The sequence below is a fragment of the Pristiophorus japonicus genome, chromosome 10 (assembly GCF_044704955.1).
Source record: "Pristiophorus japonicus isolate sPriJap1 chromosome 10, sPriJap1.hap1, whole genome shotgun sequence".
Classification (NCBI taxonomy): domain Eukaryota; kingdom Metazoa; phylum Chordata; class Chondrichthyes; family Pristiophoridae; genus Pristiophorus; species Pristiophorus japonicus.
The window spans coordinates 102,006,093-102,025,752 of record NC_091986.1 but is presented as its reverse complement, the minus strand read 5'-3'; the positions used below and the strand labels follow the sequence as shown (position 1 = coordinate 102,025,752).

Here is a 19,660-nt window from a genome sequence, read left to right as displayed (position 1 = left end):
CTTCCAGAAATTCTAGGGGACCGAGGGTCTAGCGAGAAGGAGGAACTGAAGGAAATCCTTATTAGTCAGGAAATTTTGTTGGGGAAATGGCTGGGATTGAAGGCTGATAAATCCCTAGGGCCTGATAGTCTGCATCCCAGAGTACTTAAGGAAGTGGCCATAGAAATAGTGGATGCATTGGTGGTCATTTTCCAACATTCTATCGACGCTGGATCAGTTCCTATGGATTGGAGGGTAGCTAATGTAACACCACTTTTTAAAAAAGGAGGGAGAGAGAAAACAGGGAATTATAGACCGGTTAGCCTGACATCGGTAGTGGGGGAAATGTTGGAATCAATTATTAAAGATGTAATAGCAGCGCATTTGGAAAGCAGTGACAGGATCGGTTCAAGTCAGCGTGGATTTATGAAAGGGAAATCATGCTTGACAAATCTAGAATTTTTTGAGGATGTAACTAGTACAGTGGACAAGGGAGAACCAGTGGATGTGGTGTATTTGGACTTTCAAAGGGCTATTGACAAGTCCCTCACAAGAGATTGGTGTGCAAAATTAAAGCACATGGTATTAGAGGTAATGTATTGATGTGGATAGAGAACTGGTTGGCAGACAGGAAGCAAAGAGTAGGAATAAACAGGTCCTTTTCAGAATGGCAGGCAATGAGTAGTGGGGTACCGCAAGGTTCAGTGCTGGGACCCCAGCTATTTACAATATACATTAATAATTTAGACGAAGGAATTGAATGTAATATCTCCAAGTTTGCAGATGACACTAAGCTGGGTGACAGTGTGAGCTGTGAGAAGGATGCCAAGAGGCCTTGGACAGGTTAGGTGAGTGGGCAAATGCATGGCAGATGCAGTATAATGTGGATAAATGTGAGGTTACCCACTTTGGTGGCAAAAACAGGAAGGCAGAATGTTATCTGAATGGTGACATTAGGAAAAGGGGAGGTGCAACGAGACCTAGGTGTCATCGTACATCAGTCATTGAAAATTGACATGCAGGTACAGCAGGCGATGAAGACGGCAAATGGCATGTTGGCCTTCATAGCGAGAGGAATTGAGCATAGGAGTAGGGAGGTTTTACTGCAGTTGTACACGGCCTTGGTGAGGCCACACCTTGAATATTGTGTACCGTTTTGGTCTCCTAATCTGAGCAAGGACATTCTTGCTATTGGGGGAGTGCAGCGAAGGTTCACCAGACTGATTCCCGGGATGGCAGGACTGACATATGAGGAGAGACTGGATCGACTGGGTCTGTATTCACTGGAGTTTAGAAGGATGAGAGGAGATCACATAGAAACATATAAAATTCTGACGGGATTGGACAGGTTAGATGCAGGAAGAATTTTCCCGATGTTGGGGAAGTCCAGAACCAGGGGACACAGTCTTAAGGATAAGGGGTAAGCCATTTAGGACCAAGATGAGAAGAAACTTCTTCACTCAGAGAATTCCACAGGTTCACAATTCTCTACCACAGTAAGTTATTAAGGCCAGTTCGTTAGATATATTCAAAAGGGAGTTAGATGTTGCCCTTATGGCTCAAGGGATCAAGGGGTTTGGAGAGAAAGCCGGGAATGGGGTAGTGAAGTTGCATGATCAGCCATGATCACATTGAATGGTGGTGCATGCTAGAAGGGCCGAATGGCGTACTCCTGCAGCTATTTTCTACGTTTCTATGGGCTCAGGTTTCGGCCGCCCGCTAGAACGGCGCACATCGGAGATGCCCGCCTAATTTATAGAACAAAAATTGCGGCAAATACTTACCTCGCGATTCTCCGATGGCTGTAGGCCCATTTCCACCTCGGCGAGGCGCAGCAGGAGCTGCTAGGGGCGGAGCTACAGCCCTACACCAAAAACGGTGCTGGCAGCTGCGCGCGTGCACAGTAGCTCCCAGCCCTCCCAGCGCGTCCTGTCTCCGGGGCGACGACCCTATCCCAGGCCGAAGGGACGTCGCCCCTATCCCGGGCTGAGTGGCCTGACACATCTTACTTCGGTGGCATGGCCCGCCCACCCGGCCTCTTGCTGGGAGTATGCCCTGCCCGAAGTCCTCGTTGGAGTCGTCGTCAGTGGGGCCCGTGGCCTCTCGCTGGGGCCGGGCCCCACCCGAAGTGTCATCAGCGTCGGCGGCAGCCCAGCATCAGCTGCATGCAGGCCCTGCCCAAAGTCCTTAGTGGGGCCCGTCTTCATCGTCGTCTTCTTCCCCCCCCCCCCCCCGTTCATCTTCTCTTCCCCCCCCTCCCCCCGTTCATCTTCTCTTCCCCCCCCCGTTCATCTTCTCTTCCCCCCCCTCCCCCCGTTCATCTTCTCTTCCCCCCCCCGTTCATCTTCTCTTTTCCCCCCCCGTTCATCTTCTCTTTCCCCCCCCTGTTCATCTTCTCTTTTCTCCCCCCCCGTTCATCTTCTCTTCCCCCCCCCCCCCCCCATTCATCTTCTCTTCCCCCCCCTGTTCATCATCTCTTTTTCCCCCCCCGTTCATCTTCTCTTCCCTCTCCTCCGTTCATCTTCTACCCCCCCCCGTTCATCTTCTACCCCCCCCTCATCTTCTCTTCCCCCCCATTCATCTTCTACCCCCCCTTCATCTTCTCTTCCCCCCCCCCCCATTCATCTTCTACCCCCCCACCCCCCGTTCATCTTCTCCCCCCCCCCGTTCATCTTCTCTTCCCCCCCATTCATCTTCTACCCCCCCTTCATCTTCTCTTCCCCCCCCCCCATTCATCTTCTACCCCCCCACCCCCCGTTCATCTTCTCCCCCCCCCGTTCATCTTCTCTTCCCCCCCATTCATCTTCTACCCCCCCTTCATCTTCTCTTTCCCCCCCCCCCATTCATCTTCTACCCCCCCACCCCCCGTTCATCTTCTCCCCCCCCGTTCATCTTCTCTTCCCCCCCATTCATCTTCTACCCCCCCTTCATCTTCTCTTCCCCCCCCCCCATTCATCTTCTACCCCCCCACCCCCCGTTCATCTTCTCCCCCCCCGTTCATCTTCTCTTCTCCCCCCCCCCCATTCATCTTCTCTTCTCCCCCCTCCGTTCATCTTCTACCCCCCCCGCCGTTCATCTCTTCCCCCCCCCCCCGCCCTGTTCATCTTCTCTTGCCCCCTCCCGTTCATCTTCTCTTCCCCCCCCCTCCCGTTCATCTTCTTTCCCCCCCCGTTCATCTTCTACCCTCCCCCCCCCCCCCGTTCACCTTCTACCCCACCCCCGTTCATCTTCTCTTTTTCCCCCCCCCATTCATCTCTTTCCCCCCCCCCGTTCATCTTCTCCTCTCCACCCCCCCTATTGATCTTCTCTCCCTCCTCCTCCCCCCCCGTTCATCTTCTCCCCCCCACCCCCCCGCTCTCTTCTTCCCCCCCCGCCTCTCTTCTTGCCCCCCTCTCCTGCTCTTCTTCCCAGTGCTGCAGTAGGTATGTAGTCATAATTTTTTATTCATTGAGTGATTTTTTAAAATTATGTATTAAAATTTTTTATTAATTTTTTTGATTGATTTATTGGTTTATTTATCAATTTATTTATCATTTATTATTGATGATGGCGCTTTATTTCTAAAAGTGAAGTGTTTAATGTTTGTAAACCCCCCCTTCCCCCTCTCTTCCCCGCCCCCCCCCCCCCCCATCCATCTCTCATTCCCTACGCCTGATTTGTAAGTGTAGGCAAGGTTTTTCTGAGCGTACAAAAATCTACACTTACTCCATTCTAAGTTAGTTTGGAGTAAGTTTTCGCTGCCTAAACTTACAAAACAGGCGTAAGTGGCCGGACACACCCCCTTTTGGAAAAAAAATCTGTTCTAAAATGGAACTATTCCAACTCACTCGAGCTGGAGCAAACGAAATGCCGAGAATTGCAATTTCTAGGATGCTCCATTCTAAACTAGTTGCTCCAAAAAAATAGGAGCAACTCAGGCCGAAACTTGAGCCCTATGTTTCTATAGCCATGTGGGCATGATACTGGCTACAGGCTGTAGAGTACCTGGTGAAAGATATAAGAACCTTTCAGTTCTGTTCATGAAACTCTTCTACTGTACCTGGAATTAATTGGTCAGATTTATTTTGTATCAATTGATTTTACTCCCAAGCGATTATTTTCCCCACAGCGACATGGCGGTCCTCTAATGTCTAACGTTCCTGAGTACAATGCACCAGCACTGATGGAGTTATTACGGGAAAAGGAAGAACGAATCCTGGCCCTGGAGGCTGACATGACGAAGTGGGAGCAGAAGTATTTGGAAGAAAGAGCAATGCGACACTTTGCCATGGACGCTGCTGCTACAGCCGCTGCTCAGAGGTAACGATCAACCAATGTGAGGGAGCATGTGCAAAGGGTCTCGGAGCACGGGGACCTTTAAGAACAGCCACTAGAAAAATGCTAGTAAATACTTCAGTTTTAATAATCAGTATTATTGGGCAATTGTGTTTTTTGATACCATAGAGCAGATTTTTCAAGTCCTCAAACACTGAGCTATTTTGCACATCGACATCAAAAAATCCCGGACAGCGGGCACACAATTTTCCTATGCAAGTTTATGGAGCATAAGATACCTCGCCACATGTAAGGATGCGAAATATATACCTTTTGATAGTTTCTGTCTTTCAGATCTTTAATTACAAGTGCACTGTTCTTGACTGTGAGATGGCCCTGTGATTTGTTGTCTACTCCCCTGATTTTCTTTCCCTTCTCTATGACGGAAGCTTCTAGGCTTCAATTGACAGTATGGCTAAAATTGAGAATTGACCATAAAGGATATCATGGCAGTAGAGCTACTTACTATACATTTTGTTTTACAGAGGTAGTGGATTGAAAATTAGCTGTGGAGATATAAAAGACAAAATTTACTGCTTTTGGGGGGGAAAAAAATGTGAATGTTTGAAGGTGATAAACCACCGTAGTAATTTGATCATATATCATCTGCTATTGGCTCACAGAGTCTTGGATAAATATAGAACCCATGTGATGCTGTGCCTGGAATTTTACACTAAAGGTCTTTCAATCTCAAACTCATGCCGGGCTGGGATGGTGCCAAGGTGGTGGCGAAGTAGCATGCTGTGGGATGGAGTCAAGACACTCACGTCAAAGATAGAATCTTGGTTAAGGAGATCTTTGAAGTGCTCCTTCCAGCAGGCACTGACTGCGTCTCTATCCTTGATGAGTAGCTCTCCGTTCTTAGCTCTTAGTGGGACATAGGTGGTCTTGACTACGCTAAAAAATCCACGCACGTCGTGATTGTCAGCTAGTTGCTGGATCACCTGCACTCTTTCCACCCACCATCTGTTCTTTAGGTCACGAGTTTTTTGTTGGACCTCGGCCTTCAGTTGTCTGTAGATCTCCTTTCTTTCTCTCGAGTTATGATGTTGTTTCCAATTCAAGAATGCCTTGTGTTTGCGGTTTATTAGCTTCTGGATCTCCTGATCGTTCTCATCGAACCGGTCTTGACATTTTCTGGTAGTAGTAACCAAGAGTCTCTTCACAGGTACTAATAATGGTGGACTTGAAGGCAGACCAGGCATTATGGACAATCTGCAGCTCCGGTTCACTGGAAGTCGTCAGGTTGGCTGTGAGGCGCTGGTTGAATAGGGCTTTCTTTGCAGGGTTTTTGAGTGCTTCAGCGTTGATTTTTCTGCAGCAGCATTTCTATTGCTGCTGCCGTTTTGAGGCTACATTGATGGAGATAACAGAGTGCATTAGGTGGTGGTCAGTCCAGCAGTCGTCAGCTCCTGTCTTGGCGCGGGTGATGTGGATGTCCTTGCAGTCCCTTGCTCGAACGATGACGTCGTCTAATAGATGCCAGTGCTTGGAACGAGGGTATTGCCATGAGGCCTTGTACTTGTCTCTGATGAAACAAGGTGTTGGTTATGACTAGACCATGTTTCAAGCATTTCGTCAGGAGGAGGATATCTTTGGGATTGGTTTTCCATACCTCTTCCCTGCCAATCACCCCTCTCCAGAGGTCTGTGTCCTTTTCAACTCTGACGTTAAAGTCGCCAGGGAGAATCAGTTTGTCGCCCGTTGGGACTCGGAACAGGGATTGTCAAGGCTGAAGTAGAATTCCTCTTTGATCTCATCCGTAGCTTCCAGGATCGGGGTGTACACACATGGACCATAGCATACTGGTTCCGGGTTAGTGTGAGCCGAAGGGTCATGAAGCATTCGTTTATCCCACAAGGAGAGTCTCTGAGAAGCCAAACCGGCTCATTTTTGATGGTGAAGCCAAACCCATGGAGGCAGTGTTCTCCTTCTGGTTTGCCTTTCCAGAAGGTGGTGTATCCACCACTTTGTTTATTGAGCTGGCCTTTTCCTATCTGCTCTGTTTTGCTCAGGGCAGCGACGTCAAAATGTCTGAGTTCCCGGGCAATGATAACAGTGCGCTGTTTAGGTCTGTCTCCGTTCGGGTTGTCCATGAGGGTCCTGACATTCCAGGTCCAGAACTTCATTCTAGAGGGCGGAAGAGGCCTGTGCATGAAATCTTTTAACGTTGGGTGGCCGTTGCACATCAGCTACCACCCGAACTTGACGAAGCAAGGTCTTGGTCCAATGGCAAGGGCACCTAAGACGATTGGAGAGCAGGCTCTGCCACACACGCACGCACGCCCGCCCCCACATTCCCCCCATTCCCCCCCCACCCACACACACACACACACACACACACACACACCACCACCCCCCCACCCGCACACACACACACCACCACCCCATCCCCACACTCCCCACACACACACCACCCCCCCCCCCCCCCACACACACACACGCCACCGCCATCACACACACACGATTTACAGAGGTCGCAGTGTGGGTGAGCACATTGAAGTTGGAGTAGCTTGTGAGTTTGTCCATATAATACTGACACTGTACCTGGCACCCCCTCCTCTGAGGTGTAGGGCGAGTTTGCCATTGGGAATCGCCACTCGCGCTCTCGATTCCTGGGATTATTTCCTCCGGTTTCCCCCCCGCCAGCTTCAGAAAAAAAGTCTCCGATTCTCCCCGTTGGCTGCCCTCTGACCCCTGATGCTGCAGTTTTTGTCGGTTTTTACCAGTTTTTTTTCTCGCCGCTCGTCAAAGGATTGGAGAGTCCCGGTGGTAACCAGGCCGCTGCCATGATCCTCGCCAAGAAGCTTCCTCAATCGTCTCCTCCCAGTGGCTGAAGAGTTCCTCCCAGAGTCACGATGCGGATTTTGTCCACTAAAGGTGCAAGATCACGTCCGTTGTGCACCTTTAGTGGACAAAATCCACTAAAGGTGCACAATGGACATGATCTTCACCGCACAACAAATCCAAGAAAAATGTAGGGAGCAGCATCAACCTGCTCTTGTCAACCATGAGGGATTATGGAATGTCCTTCTCAAATCCGGTTGTCCTCAAAAATTTGTCACCGTCCTCCGCCTGTTTCACGATGACATGCAAGCCATGATCCTTACCAACGGATCCACCACAGACCCAATACATGTGCAAGGGTCAAGCAAGGCTGTGTCATCGCACCATGCTGTTGTCAATCTTCCTTGCTGCAATGCTTCATCTCACCCTGAAACAAGCTCTCCGCTGGAGTGGAGCTAATCTACAGGAGAAATGGGAAATTGTTCAACCTCCGTCACCTCCAGTCCAGATCCAAGGTTATTCCAACCTGAGTCATTGAACTCCAGTATGCAGACAACACTTCCGTTTGTGCACACTCGGAGGCCGAACACCAAACCATCGTGGACATCTTCACCGAAGTGTGCGAGAGTATGGGTCTTACATAAAACATCCGTAAGACAAAGGTTCTCTACTAACCTTTCCTCGTCACACAGCACAGCTCCTTCCCCCCACCCACCCGCCCCCCCCCGAATATCAAGATCCATGACGAGACCTTGGAAAATGTCGACCACTTTCTGTACCTCGGGAGCCTACTGTCAGCAAGGACAGACATCGAGGACTAAGTCCAACACCGCCTTCAGTGTGCCAGTGCAGCCTTCGGTTGCCTGAGGAAAAGAATGTACGAAGACCATGATCTCAAACCCAGCACCAAGCTCATGGTCTACAGAGCAGTAGTGATACCCGCCCTCCTATATGCTTCAGAGACATGAACTATGTACAGTAGGCACCTCAAAGTACTGGAGAAGTACCACCAACGCTGACTCCACAAAATCCAGCAAATCCATTGGCAGGACAGGCGCACCAACATCAGTGTTCTCTCTCAGGCCAATATTCCCAGCATTGACCATGCAAAATCAGCTTCGAAGGAAGGGCCACATTGTCCACATGCCCGATGATAGACTCCCGAAACCAGCACTCTACTCCGAGTTCCGTCACGGCAAGCGAGTTCCAGGAGGGCAGAGAAAACGCTTCAAGAACACCCTCAAAGACTCCTTGAAAAAAATGTAACATCCCCACCGACTCTTGGGAATCCCTGGCCAAAGACCGCTCAAAGTGGAAGAGAGTCATCCGAGAAGGCATCAAACAGTTCGAAGCTCTTCGTCGGGAGCACGTGGAAGCCAAGCACAAACAGCGGAAAGAGTGCACGACAAATGAAGCACCCCACCTACCCGTCCCTTCAACCACCACCTACCCTACCTGTGACTATCGATCCCACATTGGTCTCATCAGCTACCTGAGAACTCATTTTATTGTGGAAACAAGTCTTCTCGATTCTGGGGGACTGCCAAAGAAGAAGACACTAAAGGTGATTCAGCCTAACAATGCTCAAGTTCTTGAAAATAATGAATTACATGTACCAGCTATCCATTATATAAATTCTACTTTCCCATCCCAAAGAGAAAAGTTCCCATTTAATCCCCAGTCTGTGCCCAATTAGCTAATCTCAGCTGGGGTTCGACAATTGGCCTGGTGTACCCTGAATTAGGAAGGGAAATGTTGGCTGAGGTTCCGGCTCCTCTTTGCTATTCAGCATTCCTTGCTGGAAGTGCATATGTATAGACTTTGCATGAGGATTGGATTGAACCCAGATGCAATGCCTCTTGTGATTGAATAACTTGCCAATATTCATTATTGAGGCTTACTTGTGAATGATGATGCTTGAGTAAGGTACCCGACTGACACCTGTGAAATCATACCCCAAGAAGGAGTCAGCTACTTCAGGAAAGGAAAAAAAATGGGAAAACAATGGCAAGAGAAAAATAAAACCGAAAAACAAAAAGAGGGAATTTTAACTGGGCAGAACAGGAGTTAAAATAGACACTTGCCAGTTGATTCCTGCTGTGTGGCCATTTTAATGCCACTGTTTCTTTTGGTGCTGAGGCACCCATGTGGCTCAGATTCATGCAAATTATATTATTTTAATATACTTGGCAGGCACAAAGCAGAAATAAATGCTAAAATGTTCTTTGTTGGGCCAGGAGGAACAGGAGTGTGATTCCAGGCCCCACAAAGAAAGTTTGGGCAGCTGTCATCCTGGGTTATTCCCCTTCCCACTCATGAAACCATTCCAAATTTCCCCACCAAGACTCACTGGCATCTGGGCCACCCATCTTCACGGGCCGAATGTCAACAAGCTGTTTCAGGTGGGCAGCTGACTGGTAGAATGTAAATAAGACTTGGCTGTTCAAACAGACTGAGTGTCCCACTGGATTCCCATCCAGGAGTTAAAACTCCTCCTTTTCAAAAAAAAATATCAAATCAGCTCTCCAAAATCTCTGCCCATCTTATGCCATGCACTGCTGCAGGATTCTTATCCCTGGTACATATTACACCACATAAATTTTCAGGGACAAAATGGGAATAAATGTTAAAAGTACACAAATATGCAACTTTTACAACAGATTTTATGGTAATACAGGTATTGTCATATTAAAATTAAGAAAGCTCCATTGAAAATCCAACCAGTGCTTGTTCCTTTATTGAACAAAATGAACGTCTCTGAACTCACACATCAAAGAATGGTGTTTATTGGTCTAAGCTTTTTTTGGTATCTTGTGACGTGAAATGCTCTCTATGAAAGTGTCCCACTGGTTACAGAGCAGATGCTGAAGTTTAAAACTGCAGCTCACTCACACTAAATGTTAAATGAGCAGAACCATATGTAAAACATTTCATTTCAATTTTATTAAGCAAATAGAGGAGACCTGTACCTAGAACATTCAGTCAGACTTAAGTTATAAAGGGGGAAAAATGGCCAAAGCCTGAAACAAAACAAAAACCACTGGAAACACAGCAGGTACTTCCACATCTGAAAAGAGAAAACTGATTAATGTTATAGGTAGGGACCATTTTCAGAATTGGAAAAAGAAATCAAATGTATCTTTTTTTTTTAAGGTTTGACCAAAACCAAGAGAGGAGGAGTGAACACCAGGTACAGATCCTCCATGGTCTCAATCACGTGTTCCGCTACCCCATTCTGTACATTCAACTTTGCCGGGGAAGCGGATCAGTTGCTTGTTATACAGCTCACCCGATTTTCTTTTCCCATTAAGTTCTTTTCTCAAAGCTGTACTTATATGTGCTAATAATATCTATTGTTTCAGCATTACTAGATGAGTCTTCAGCATTCCACTTAAGCTAAAGTGGTGTGTCCTACTTTTTTTTACATCTTTGTTGTCAGACAGTGTTGACTTCATTTAGAGTAGTAGTTTCTAAGTTACATTTTGTGTTTTTATATAGAAAGGCAGCTGACCATTGACATGGGCAAAAATATAATTGAACAGTTGGAAAAACTGAAAGGATTCTTTCTTGTGTTACCAGGGACACCACTATAATAAATCACTCTCCAAATAGCAGTTACAATGACATTTCACTGGAAACACGAAACTGGAAGGAGGAAGAGGAGAAAATGCAGTTAAATCAGAGATACCAGGATACAGAGCACAGGTACATCTCGACCTCACTAATGGATGACGAACTGCATCTTTTGCCAATTCTTATACAGGATTATCTTGAAAAGTTTTTTTTTCACCTCCTGACTCCCCAAAGCCTTTTCACCATCTACAAAGCACAAGTCAGGAGTGTGATGGAATACTCTCCATTTGCCTAGATGAGTACAGCTCCAACAACACTCAAGAAGCTTGTCACTATCCAGGACAAAGCAGCCCACTTGACTGGTGCCCTATCCACCACCTTAAACATTCACTTCTTCCACCACCGGCGCACCATGGCTACAGTGTGTACCATCAACAAGATGCACTGCAGCAACTCACTAATGCTTCTTCGGCAGCATCTCCCAAATTTGCACTCTACCATCTAGAAGGACAAGGGTAGTGGGTGCATGGGAACACCACCACCCCTAAGTTCCCTACTCAAGTTACACACCACCTTAACTTGGAAGTATATCATCATTCCCTCAGCATAGCTGGGTCAAAATCCTGGAACTTCCTCCCCACCAGCACTGTGGGAGTATCTTCACCGCAAGGACTGCACTGATACAAGAAGGCGGCTCACCACCACATTCTCAAGGGCAATTAGGGATAGGAAATAATTGCTGGCATAGCTAGCGACACCCATATCCCGTGAACAAATTTAAAAAAAAATTTTTGTATGATGGGGCTGGTTGACAGTACATTAAATGTACTAGCAAATCACAATTGTAAAGGAAAAAAAGCTATGATCCTAACAACTTCCATTCATTCACAGAACATTCCACCAATGCTGAAAAATTACTGTGGAATAATTTTGACTAACATAATTAAGATATCTAAGATAATAAACAGGTATAGAAATGACAGCTATTGCACATGAACAAAGGGGCACAGTTTCAAAATAGTAAAAGCCAAATTAAAGCTGGGGTCTGGGAATAGTGACCAATAAAATGAACTTCCAGGTAGGGTTGTAGAAGCAAAAACCCAGGAGCTATTTAAGAGATAGTCAGATGCGATGATGGAGGGACTGTACAGTTTTCTGGATGGATGAGACAAGATGGGTGGAATGGCCTTCCTCTTTCTCATTTATTTGATCAATACAACAAAGGATGAATAAATTCTAAACTGATTCACCATCTGTGTTTTGTTATAAGTCAATGTCAACTGGTGATCTTTTTGGCGGGTGAGGCACACATGCCTAACCAAGCTAGCTTGTCACCATAGCAACAGGTCCTTCATGCATGCTCAGTACCTTTGACCGCACGCACTACAACGCAGGAACGCTTAAAAGGGTAAAAAAAATTAAAATGTAATTTTGCAGATCATTTAGTTGCAGTTTTGCACATGGAATATTCTGAAAGAGAATTTGAGTGTGCCATTCTGCAGTTATCAAGTCAGACAATTCTAGGCAAGGCAGTGTTTCACTTCCCTCACCTGATGAGCTGCCTCTGTTCTGAATATCATGTTAACTGCAGAAACTCGCCAAGGCTTCGTCGTGACCTCTACCACCTAGAAGGACAAGGGCAGCAGGCGCATGGGAACTCCATAACCTGCAAGTTCCCCTCCAAATTACACACCATCCTGTTTCTTCATTGTCGCTGGGTCAAAATCCTGGAATTCCCTCCCTAACAGCACTGTGGGACTACCTTCACCTCACGGACTGCAGCAATTCAAGAAGGTGGCTCACCACTACCTTCTCAAGAGCAATTAGGGATGGGCAATAAATGCTGGCAAATTGTTTTGTAGAAAACGGATGATATAAAAGATCATTAGTGAGAAGATGCAGTGATGCAAAAAGGAAAAAGAGCGTGCAAAATAGTCGAGTGAGGGGCATATGGGAGGAGGTATATATGAAGTCTTTTTTGATACTGAGGAGTTTGTAATTGAAAGTTGTGATGCATCCAATGATCAAATAGCCTGTTGACACTCACTGTCTAGGATCATATATGAAGAATGGTGAATTTCCAGTGCCCACTAAACTACCTCCGTGCAAGTCAGCAGCTTCAGGAGAGGAAGGGGATGAACGGCCTCACGCTGAATATGGAAATTAATGAGTGGGAATTGAAATTGATTTCAGTGATAAATAATTAATAAACAAAATGATTTTATTTCCAACAGGGTAGCAGAAGTAACAGGCTTCAACTGCATCTCTAATAGAATAAAAAATCTTCATGCACAACTTATAGAGAAAGACGCCATGATAAAAGTACTCCAGCAGCGCTCTCGAAAGGAGCCAGGAAAATCTGAGCCAGGGTGTCTAAGGCCAGGCAGGTCGATCTCCTCTATATCTGGAAGCACTGGACTGCATTCTCGCCAGGCATCCCTGAGTAGTTCTCAGATAGTAGAAGAAAAAAAGGAGGAAAGGGGTTGGAAGGGAAGTGTGGGTAAGCATCATAGTGATAATTATACAATACACTCATTGTGACGCAGAACTCGAAATACTGGTACAAAATCAATATTGTCACTATGTTTATAGTTATTCTACCAATATGCTGTAGGAAAATGCTTTAATGTTGTGCCACTATGCTTCTTGTGTGATATTCTTAATTCGACACCTCATATTACTCCTGCCATCAGTGATAGGCCTGTAAGTATCTGTGTTTCACACTGCTGTTATATAGTTCACAAACTCTCTTGCCGCTCCTCCGCCCCGTCATTAGAGGGAGTGACATTCGGCGGCGTACCCCTGACCGGGGCTCAAGAGAGGCGTGAATTCGGGGCACAGAAGAGGCAAGGGCCCAGGGGCAGCACGAGCCAGCCCACACTGCGATCTGTGTGCGCACTAGGTCCGTGCAGCAGAGCCTGGTTAATCCAGTCGTCTTGGTTAATCCTTGCTACTGGACCAAGACCTAGCTCTGTCAAGCCGGTGTGGTGGCTGGTGTGCAACGGCACGTTTAAAAAAAATTTTAAAAAATCCACGCACAGGTATCTTCCACCCTTCAACATGTAGTTCGGGACCTGGTATATTAGGTCCTTCATTGAAACATCTGCGAACTCATCCCTTTTTGGCGTGGAAGCAAGTCATCCTCGATACGAGGGACCGCCTATGATGATGATGACACAGTTCAAAAAAATACAACCCAATTTTGGAAGGACAAAAGGGAGATTTTAATTTTCAGGTGATAAGCAGACGGAACATGTCGGCTGGCTGATACCTGCAGCGGGTAGCTCAGTCCATTTTGAGGGCCTGGCTACATTAACATACATCTGACTAGTTGCATGCTGCTTGCAGCTTACTAGCTGCAGGCCACCGCAATATCAGGCTGCCCCGAGGCCAGCCTGGCCAGCAGAAAGGTAGACCCTGGAGGGGCAGAGGCCCATATTATTCTTGCAGAGCCTGCGGGAGCACTCTTGCTGCTCTGACCTCAAAAATAATTTTAATACTTAACTTTTTGGGCCTCTTTCTTGCCTGCCAGCTTTTACTGAGTGGAGCATCCAGGTTGTTAAAATTGCATTGGGATCTTTATTAATGTCCACCAGGCAGAGGGAGTTGAAATTCCTCCTAAAGTCTACAAGTGTACTGCTGAGAGTTTTCACAGTTTGAATGAATGTAGCATTACATTTTCACACATCCACTAATTAAATTCCAGTGACCGCATTTGACTATTATGTCCCAGTTAGAGTAGTAGGTTAAAGTTGGAGGAAGCCCCTGATTAAGTTTATATATTTTAATTTTACTTTCCTATCATTTTCTGGTGCTGCCTCTCCCATTACAGCCACCTTCAGAGTGGCGATTGGCTGGAGGTGGAGTTGCTACATTGTCCTCAATGTCACCACATATCTCTTGTGTCTAAGGTTCCCCCCCCCCCCCCCATGACCTAGCCCTGAACTTGCATCTTTCTCCAGTTTCTCTCCGATTTCCCCTCATGGGCTTCCCGTGCTCATTTTGTCCGTAAGACCCACTTCATGCTCCCTTGATCCTATTCCCACTAAACTGCTGAACCCAGCGTCCTTTTCTGATTCCCATGTTAGCTGATACTGTTAACCGTTCTCTCTCCTCAGGTACTGTCCTCCTCTCCCTCAAATCTGCGTCATCATCCCTCTGCTCCAACCAACTCTTGACCTCTCCGTCCTTGCAAACTACCGCCCCATCTCCAATTTCCTTTTCCCCTCACGTCCTTGAACATGTTGTCAACTCCCAAGTTCATGCCAATCGTTCCCAGAAATCCATGTTTGAATCCCTCCAATCAGGTTTCCATCCCTGCCACAGTGCCAAAACGGCTCTTATAAAAGTCACAAATGACATCCTGTGTGACTGTGACAAAGGTAAACTTACCCACCTTGTCCTTCTCGACCTACCTACAGCCTTTGACATGGTTGACCACTCCTTTCTGCTCCAACACCTCTCCATTGTCGTTCAGCTGGGTGGGACTGAACTGGCTTGGTTCCATTCTTATCTATCCAATCGTAGCCAGAGAATCGCCTGCAATGGCTTCTCTTCCCACTCCCGCATCGTTTCCTCTGGTCGTCTCCCAAGGATCTATCTTTGGCTCCCTCCTATTTTTCATCTATATGCTACACCTCAGCAACATCACCCGAAAACACAGTGTTAGTTTCTACAAATACCCTGACAACACCCAGCTCTACCTCACCACCACTTCTCTCGACTCCTCCACGGTCTCTAAATTGTCACACTGCTTATCCAAAATCCAGTACTGGATGAGCAGGAATATTCTCCAATTTAATATTGAGAAAACCAAAGCCATTGCCTTCGGTCCCCGCCACAAACTTCCTTCCCTAGCCATCGACTGCATCCCTCTCCCCAGCATCTGTCTGAGGCTAAACCAGACTGTTCTCAACCTAGGTGTCATATTTGATCCTGAAATGAGCTTCCGACCACATTACCCACACCATAACTAAAACCGCCTATTTCCACCTCCGTAACATAGTCTGACTCCGCCCCTGCCTCACTTCATCTGCTTCTGAAACTCTTACCTCAAGCCTTTATTATTCCAACGTGCTCTTGGCTGGCCTCCCACATTCTACCTATGTAAACTTGAGGTCATCCAAAACTTGACTCGCACCAAATCCCGTTTACCCATCACCCCTGTGCTAACCTACTTTGGCTCTTGGTTAAGCAATGCCTCGATTTTAAAATTCTCATCCTTGTTTTCAAATCCCTCCATGGCCTCACCCCTCCCTATTTCTGTCACCTCCTCCAGTCTCGCAACCCACCCCCCCCCACCCCCCCACGAGATATCTGCATTCCTCCAATTCTGGCCTCTTGCACATTCCCAATTTTAATCGCTCCACCATTGGTGGCCATGCCTTCAGCTGCCAAGATCCTCAACCTCGCCACCTCTTTCTTTCGTTATGACCCCCCTTGAAACCTACCTATTTGGCCAAACTTTTGGTCATCAACCCTAATATCTCCTTTGTGGCTCGGTGTTGAATTTTGTTTTATGACACTCCTGTGAAGCACCTTGGGACATTTTACTATGTTAAAGGCGCTATATAAATATAGGTGCATTTGGTGCATTTCTGTAACTTATTGAGTGGAGGTAACTTTACTGTACCTTATGCTGACTGTACCAGCCATTCAAAGTGCTTTTCATAACAGATCAAAGTAATGGTAAATAATCCATTTGGAAATTAATTTAGGCATCCCTGCAAAATGAGAATTTTATTTTGTACATCTTTATTCGAATACTTGTTCTAGTTTTCTGCCCATCTGTCCTGAAGCCAGTGAATTATACCAGGATACAGTTCCACTGATGTTGGGCACCATGCACCTCTTCACCTAAATGGTGGTTTCAATTCTGGAAAGGGAGACTGAGAGTGTTGGTAGCTTATTTGACCAGCGGGTCAACGTAGCTGAGCCCCATCTTGTCCTCGGTGGACAATTTGGCCCACACATTCTACACATCTGGAAAGGATTTTGGATCCCTAGTCCGAAATAGCTAGAATCAGTACTGCTTCCCCAATTGTGATCAGCTAACACAGCACAGACATGAATTGAACCTGGGTCCTTACTGGTCTAGATTGCTTAATACCACACAAGGCAGAGAATTTACTAACTCAGCCATCTTTTATCAGCTGCTATAAAAGTGAATTCTGACATTCAGTAAAACTTACTGGCAGACAGCCCAATTTGGAATAATATAAATCTATCATTCAGTACCCCAAAATACCAAGGCGGAAGTTTCCTCTGTTCACTACTTGTAATTAAATTGTAAAAGTGTTCTTTATAAATGTATTTACAATTTTGCTACAAATAATGCAGAGAGGAAATCTCCCCCTCCCAAGTTTTACAACATTATATTTTGAAATCTTCCATATTTATTGCTGCTTTCTTGTGACTTTCTGTTTTTATGTGTGATAAACAGTTCTTTGTAAATCAGTATAAAGAGCTGTTCATTGCTGCTGACTACTCTGTGGTCACATTTCCAAGAGCATCGATCAAAGTGACAAAGGGAAGTATTACTCACTAGTGTGCCACACACAAAAAAGATTTGCACTTACTAAAAATGTATTCAGAACCTGTTTTGTTTGATATGATATTGGCCACCAATTATTGAGTAGCAGCACAAAAGAAGTTTTAATATGGTTCACTGCTGCATAAGAGTACACTGTAATGTAGTACTGTAATCACGTTAAGTGTTCATATGTGAACTTCATGATTGGAAATTCTACTCCATGGTGTGTTTCCGTTGAGATTTTAGTCTGAGGTGAATCTGTTGCACACAAGTTTGATGTATTTACATATGACTAGATTAAAATGTGCAAACAAATAAAGCTATCAAACACTCAGCTCCTAATCTGGTTGCATTTCACAGGGTTGCTTCAAATTAAAGACAATCAAGAAACCTCTTTGCGTTCCTCACTTCAAACGACTGCACCTTCAATCCCAATGGTTTCCACGCATGTTAAAACTGGCAGTAAGGACAACAGCACTCAGACAGATAAAAGTCCTGAACTGGTCCGTCCAAGTAGTGCCCCAATGCATGGAAGGCGAAGGCTCAACACAACCCCCATCGGCAGCCCTGTTGTGAGACCTAAATCAGCACGAGGCAGTGCAGAAAAAATAGGTAAGTTGTACTGCCCATTGTAAAGTTTTTTAACGAAGTTGAATTGAGGGTCCCTCCCCGAGATGTACAAAACTAATTGTTTTTCTGAAAATTGAATTTTTTAAACAGTAATATCACTCAAGGGTGGTGAGTATGGTGGAATTGGATGTGTTGGGAGGCCATTTTCAGTGTTATCTACTGGTCTTAAACAGTATTATCCTAAACTTCATAACTGCTTTTGCCTTGTGATTGGAACTCAGAACCATCGAGTACTTCGCCATTCAAAGTAGTTCTTCCGCCCCCCCCCCCCCCCCCCCCACACCATGTCCCAACCACCGCTGAGTTATATCCTCCTTTAAGGGTGGATAGCCTCAATAACTGCTTCCAGGGACTCAAGTTAAACGCAATATGAAGAGCTGAGACATACAGGAAGATCCCAAGTGTGGTTCTTGCTCTGTGTTGAATTAGTTGGTCTTGGGCAGAGGTTGGGGCACTATAATTAGCCTCAATTTCCTGGATAGAAATGAGAAAAAACATCCACCATGGATACTGTTCCTGCTTTTGTTCAGTTAAACATTCTGGAAAGTAGATATGTATGGGCATTGACTACCATTTTTTGCTCAGGGTACAATTAGATGAGGATGAGTAGCAATTTTAAAGAAAATTTTGTGCATGTGTGAAGTAGCTCCATTTGCGCATGCACGAGCATGGAATGGGTCAGCAGCCCAAAGAAAAGCAGGGTCAACAGTGACACTCCCCACAAAGGACAGAATTTTCTGGAGTCCATGCGGGCGCGATTGGAGGTGGGTCGGGTGGGAAATTTGAAATATCTTGAAGCAGGTCAGGAATCCACCCCCCCCCCACCAATCACACGTCTTTCCCTCGGGCGTGTTTGATGGCACAGCAGTGATCCGAATGGCAGAGGTGAGCAAAGTAATTTAAATCATTATTAGATACTTGTCAGACCCTTAAGTCTTTTTAACCCTACCTTTCAAATTCCATTGGATGACCATGGGAGGCCTTCTTGGACTGCTGCAGCCTGTGTGGTGAAGGTACTCTCATAATGCTGTTTGGGAGGGAGTTCCAGGATTTTGACCCAGCGACGATGAAGGAACGGTGATATATTTCCAAGTCAGGATGGTATGTGATTTGGAGGGGAACTTGTAGATGATGGTGTTCCCATGTGCCTGTTGCCCTTGTCCTTCTAGGTGGTAGAGGTTGCGGATTTGGAAGGTTTTGCCAAAGAAGCCTTGGTGAGTTGCTGCAGTGCATATTTTAGATGGTGCACACTGTAGCCAAGGTGCACCGGTGGTGGAGGGAGTGAATGTTTAAGGTGGTGGATGCGGTGCCAATAAAGCAGGCTGTTTTGTCCAGGATGGTGTCGAGCTTCTTGAGTGTTGTTGGAGCTGCACTCATCCAGGCAAGTGGAGAGTATTCCATCACACTCCTGACTTGTGCGTTGTAGAGGGTGGAAAGGCTTTGGGGAGTCAGGAGGTGAGGCACTCGCCGCAGGATACCCAGCTTCTGACCTGCTCTTATTGCCACTGTATTTGTGGTTAGTCCAGTTAAGTTTCTGGTCAATGATGATCACCAGGATGTTGATGGTGGGAAATTTAGCGTTGCTAATGCTGTTGACTGTCATAAGGCGGTGGTTACTCTCACTTGTTGGGGATAATCATTGCCTGGCACTTGTCTGGCTGCTGATATTAGTCCCCATTTGAGTGACTGACGTATGTCATTTAGTGGTATGATATGCATTTCTGTCACCAGGTTGCTGAGATGTTCCCCTCTCCGTCTCCCACCTCCAGTTGCTCGACAACTTCAAGGCAGTCTCCTCTGCTGATGTTAAAGTAGCCAATGGTGTTCCGCCTCCGGGTCTCTCCC

At 46.3% G+C, this 19,660-nt stretch overlaps 1 protein-coding gene across 3 annotated transcripts in view; it reads left to right on the top strand.

Annotated features, from left to right (window-relative positions):
- The window catches only part of amotl1 (angiomotin like 1), a 266,649-nt gene that overhangs the window by 240,663 nt on the left and 6,326 nt on the right, over positions 1-19,660 (top strand). For all 3 annotated transcript variants that reach the window (XM_070891965.1, XM_070891964.1, XM_070891966.1), the window contains 4 exons: positions 4,088-4,278; positions 10,660-10,785; positions 12,888-13,153; positions 17,546-17,797. In XM_070891965.1, the coding sequence (XP_070748066.1) occupies positions 4,088-4,278; positions 10,660-10,785; positions 12,888-13,153; positions 17,546-17,797 (835 nt within the window). The remainder of the gene's footprint in view (positions 1-4,087; positions 4,279-10,659; positions 10,786-12,887; positions 13,154-17,545; positions 17,798-19,660) is intronic.